Source organism: Penaeus monodon, chromosome 4, assembly GCF_015228065.2.
Source record: "Penaeus monodon isolate SGIC_2016 chromosome 4, NSTDA_Pmon_1, whole genome shotgun sequence".
Taxonomy (NCBI): domain Eukaryota; kingdom Metazoa; phylum Arthropoda; class Malacostraca; order Decapoda; family Penaeidae; genus Penaeus; species Penaeus monodon.
The window spans coordinates 38,865,067-38,870,066 of record NC_051389.1 but is presented as its reverse complement, the minus strand read 5'-3'; the positions used below and the strand labels follow the sequence as shown (position 1 = coordinate 38,870,066).

At 43.0% G+C, this 5,000-nt stretch overlaps 2 protein-coding genes across 3 annotated transcripts in view; one reads left to right on the top strand and one right to left on the bottom strand.

Moving 5' to 3' along the window:
* LOC119572201 overlaps positions 1-980 on the top strand; it is a 2,360-nt gene extending 1,380 nt beyond the window's left edge. Inside the window, exon 4 of the mRNA XM_037919176.1 lies at positions 154-980. Within this exon, the coding sequence (XP_037775104.1) occupies positions 154-495 (342 nt within the window). The 3' untranslated portion in view covers positions 496-980. The remainder of the gene's footprint in view (positions 1-153) is intronic.
* Positions 1-3,702, bottom strand: part of LOC119572199 — a 62,107-nt gene extending 58,405 nt beyond the window's left edge. The window contains exons 1-2 of one of the 2 annotated variants that reach the window (XM_037919171.1): positions 3,056-3,702; positions 2,429-2,642 (exon numbers count right to left, since the gene is read on the bottom strand). In XM_037919171.1, the coding sequence (XP_037775099.1) occupies positions 2,429-2,642; positions 3,056-3,247 (406 nt within the window). In that variant the 5' untranslated portion in view covers positions 3,248-3,702. The remainder of the gene's footprint in view (positions 1-2,428; positions 2,643-3,055) is intronic. The other variant, XM_037919173.1, reaches the window with a different exon arrangement.
* Between the last annotated feature and the right edge of the window lie 1,298 nt (positions 3,703-5,000).

Sequence of the window (5,000 nt, the reverse complement as noted above, 5' to 3'; positions counted from 1 at the left end):
GTTTTTGAGCAGTTTCATGTAATGTGTATTATAAGTATCTATCAGATTAACGAACCATATAGACGTATGACAGGTATTTGTCTGAATACACAACACTGATTTCCTACAAGGACTAAGCGTGTTACCTATCCTTACTGTCGCCTCGTCTTCCAGCGTCCAGTGGTTCCCTTCCCTCTAGCAAGGTTCAACACGCCCTTCTACGGCACGCCGTACCCGCGCCCCTTGGCCCAGCCCTTGGTGGTTCCGGCAGACCAGAACCTCTTCCGCACCCACCTTCCGCAGGTGACCGGCGAGGCCAAGGGCGAAGGCGAGCTGGTCATGGAGCACCCGCTGGCCCGCGTCGTCTACCTGAACACGCCCACTTACAGCCCCCACTATGTCTTTGACCCTCTGCAGGGTCAGGTCACGCAGTCGCAGTACTTCATTGACAAGAAGAGCTGCCTCAACACCCCCGTGGCGGCCTTCTGTCTCACCAAGCCCGTGCTGAACATCTAAAGGCCGTTTTTCTGTTCCGACTTTGAATATCATCGTCTGCAAAGTGAAACATTACCTCAATAGAGTTTTCACTATTGCGTGTACATGTTACTGTTTTTGTTTGTATTCATCATCACCTATGTTCAAGATGCATGAATTTCGGTTTTGATCATCTGCCACCCTTATCCATTCTTTATCTCCAAATTACTAAACGCTTTCACCTCTTACTCTAATAATTGCATGTCAGACCCAGTCAGGGGTTTAAGTTATATAACATAAACATGACAGAGTAAATAAAGAAATAAATGTTCATACGGACCACATCCTCGGGTTTGGCAAGCATCTGACATTAGTGTGAGCGAGCGGTCGAGTGTGTCACCGCGCCCGGTCGAGACAAGGCCCGCGTTCTGGGATACTCAAGAACCCCGGGAAATGCACACGCGAAATATACTGTGGTACAAATCCTAATATTAGTGTCGACAAGGACAATAAAAATATAAGTAATTTGTGCTTGTATATTAAACCCAATACCTGCCTTATTTACGCTCTCGAGGTCTGACCTAGTGCGCAGACCCACACATGAATTCAGGTTCTCCATCACCGTCTGCTAACTTGCCAAATATGTAGGTTAAACACTTTAAGGCGAAATTCTTAGTTCAAGACAAAATTGCAAATATCTGTGCTTGCGTGATGAATGAAAACCTTTAGAATATATTACTTAGGATGGAAATATGTGGGTGATGATCGTACAAAACTATCTATCACCGCAACTTGCGAAATGTGTCTAGAAATGAAAAAAAAAATTAAATCGTGTGCGTCAAAATTCACGGTGCCGCAACGATTAACGATTGGGGATGAAAACATAGTGGAAGCGTTATTGCGAGATATGCCAAAGCTCTGTACCGATTGTATAACAAATCACTTTTCACATTACGGGTAGTTAAGGGTGAAACATAGTGCACATAGCGATTCTGTAAACAACAACAGTAATGATGATGATGATTGTGGTGATTGACAATGATAATGATAGGATAATGAAGTGATAATGATATTATATATAATCATATATTATGATGATATGATATAAGCTGATACTACATTGATAAATGATTAATGATGATATATAATGATATAGTAATAATAATAATAATGATAATAATAATAAAACAATAATAATGATAATGATAATTGTAATGCTAATGATAATGATAACGATAATGATAATAACAATAATAACAATAATAATTAATGATAATAATAACAATACTAATAAGAACAATTCGTGACAGTGATGGCAATAATAATGATAACGGTAATAACAATACCACAGTATCTTTAATAATGATTATCTTTTCCTGAGTCTGCGGACTCTAGGAGGTAACATCATATCTACTGTTAATTATAATTCGGAACATTCAAGAGTTTAGGAATCTTTTTAGCATCTTAAATTCGAAATAGAAGAAACTAAGCTTTGTTGCAGTTAGTTTTATCATTAAGGACTTAGCACTAACATTTTTCATTTAGCCAAGGATTTTTTACTTCAGTCCAGCGAGTCTCCATCGATCAAGTTCAGAGGCCAAGGCTTAAGTGTTGCAGTTAGAAGGACTTCCGCGTTGGGGAGATATTCGCGTTTATTGTTTAGTTCATTCTTCCTTTTAAAACGCATTGGTATGGGAGAGATGCAGATGCTTGTTGCTTTGGATAATTTATTAACGAGAAAAAAGGGTATAGGAAGAGGGTAAAGGTGGTGCTGGTGCTAGCGATGGTGGTTATGGTAGCGTTGGTGATGATGGTGCCGATGGTGACTATGCTGACGATGGTAATGATAATAGTATTGAAAATAGAAACGAGAAGCTGAAACCGAACGCCAGCAAAGGAAGGGCAGTGCCCGGGGGAGACACCGAGGGACGAAGCCTCGACGCCGGCGAAGGACGTCCGAGGGCGACGTACTTACCGATGGTGGTGATGAGGATGATGGAGTAGAAGAGCGCGCCGGCGAAGGTCCACTGCTGCGTATTGAGGTCCTCGGAGCCGTCCCAGCCGTCGTTCTTGATGGCGCTGATGAGGGAACGCTCGAACAGCTTGAGCCGCTCTCGCACCGACGCCGCCCACATGCTCTCGTTCAGGACCTTCATGTCGTCCGTGATGACCCACAGGTCGTCCGTCACCTGCGGGAGGAGGCGGGGGCGGGGTCGGGGCTTAGTTTTACTGGGTACCGCTACTTATCCATTTCAATTTAATCTTATAATCCCGGATATTCACAACCATGATAATTGGCATAGTTACTGTAAAGGGCAATTTTCTACTGTATATGAAAAGCAACGAGAAGAAGGACAAGAAGAAACACCAGTTTGCCGAAGGCTTTTTCTGTATTTTACTTCAGGCACTGAAGAAACAGTAAAGCCAAAGGGCCATCGCCATATTCATATCCTTAGTCTTCCCTTCGTTGCTGTGGAATCTGTATCATGACCGCTATTAATCCTTATTAGGATTTATATCAAAGCTTGTTCTGACTACTGTTATCACCGTTACTAATGTCACTGACAGAACAACGACACCAAACATAATCACCGCTGCTTACCTTGAGTCTCACGGACGACATGTTCTTCTTGATTTGGAGTTCATGCTCGGCCTCGAGTCTCTCGAAGGTGAAGGCTCCCACGATGGTGTAGCCTATGACCAGCGAGACGAGGCCTATGTGGCTGATGAGGAATTTGATTATATTCTTGAGGTAGTAACCACAGCTATCACATTGCCCGCCTTCCTCGCGCATCTTGTTGCGAATTTGTTTTTCTGACGCGTCAGAGGCGATCTGAATGCGTTTCTGCCAATGCTTTTCTCTTTTTCTTTCTTCCTTTTATCACTTTTTTCGTCTTTCACCCAACTGTATTTCCGAAAGAAGTTTTCATTATGTTGTGAAATTGTTTTTTCTTCAGTTCTCTACGTCCACTTCATGTTTTCTAGGAAGCATCACTTTAATTCACTATAAGAAGAAAAAAAACTTTTTTACGAGGAGGAAATGAAAAACGAAGAAAGGGCCTTCCTAATGCCTTTACACTGACTGGTTCCATCCCACCTTTGTTCAGTTGTGTCAAAATTTCATACTATTGATTTATTTTTCATTTGCATATGCCAATCCAAGTAAATAAAGAAAAAAAATCAGAAATGAATACAGCTCCTCTGTAAAGAGTACTAAAGCCTTCATACGTAATCATCGCACACGAACAGCCTTGCATGTACTCATTTTCTGCTTCTGAGACTCGGCTTTCATCGCCTAATTATCGTGTCGACTTCGCGAATCTCGCGCCGAAAAAGGACGAGATAAATCGCTCCCCCAAGATCATAAAGATTGTTGGAGGGTCTTGAATATGACTGCTGGTGACATCTGGCAATGTGCGTCTCGTGAAGGTTGATTTACGTTGATTGATGACTTTTGATTAGAAGTCTTTTACTGCGAGACTAAAGAGGGGTCCCGGCACGCATTATATTTGCACGCGTCTCTCCGTACTAGTAAACTTGTTAAAATATATCTAGAGCAGTTTGATTGCGAATACGTCTGCGTGTGCAAATGACCTGTGCTAAATGCCCTAGATTTTATTTCTGGAGATACGAACACTAATGAAACCTTACGTGAGAATCCCGTAGATATCCCCAGAGAGCTCTTCATCTTTCCCTCTCCGCTCGGCCCTCCATCAAAAGCCGAGTTTTCTATCTTCATAAAGTGTGCTTGAAGAAGCCGACACGTGGGGGATGATGCATCCCTACGGCATTAGTACCGTTATACATCCCACGGCTAAAAGCAAAACAAAACAAACAAAAATGTCTTGGAGCTCGGCCAAGTCCCCGCTACACGGCTTTGATGTGTTTGCAACGCCGCCAAAAATATTAGCCTCTCGTCATGGCGAGGAGAATCGACAGGAGTTATGGGATGCTTGACGTTTACCTAGAGTGAAAGCAAACAAACACGATTTCCTTCAGGTAAGTTGGCTCGTGACTGCGATTATCCTCAAGCAAAACAGGCAAAGAATAAACAACCTCCGCGGCCACAAAAGGCTACAGAAATAGCGTCGGCAGCCTCGTTCTGACTGCGAACCATCCTGGGCCTGTCCCGCGACGCTCGGCAGCGGGGGGGGGGGGAGCCCAGGCAGGCTTTCCTCCTTTTCAAGATGCTTTGTATTCCCGCTGAAGATGTCGTCCTCGGTGAATCTATTAGAATGTTATTCTAAATGGATAAATTGCCCTCGATATCCCAAATACTTCAGATGTTTCTCTAGTTTTCTTTGCTTATCTCGACCTAAAATTCCAACAGCTCCCGCTATGTCCTTTAGCCTCTACCTGCCGGATTCCACTCTTTATCGCCTTGTCTATCTTTCGTTATCCTTCGTATTTCTCTGCCATGTTCATACTATCTTTTCTTTCTATATATTGCTATTCGCTCTTCCTCTTCTCCTTTTTTATCCATGTTTAATTTCTTTACTTCTGCCAATGCTGTTTACTCATTCCGCTATCAGTCTGTTGCCCCCCCC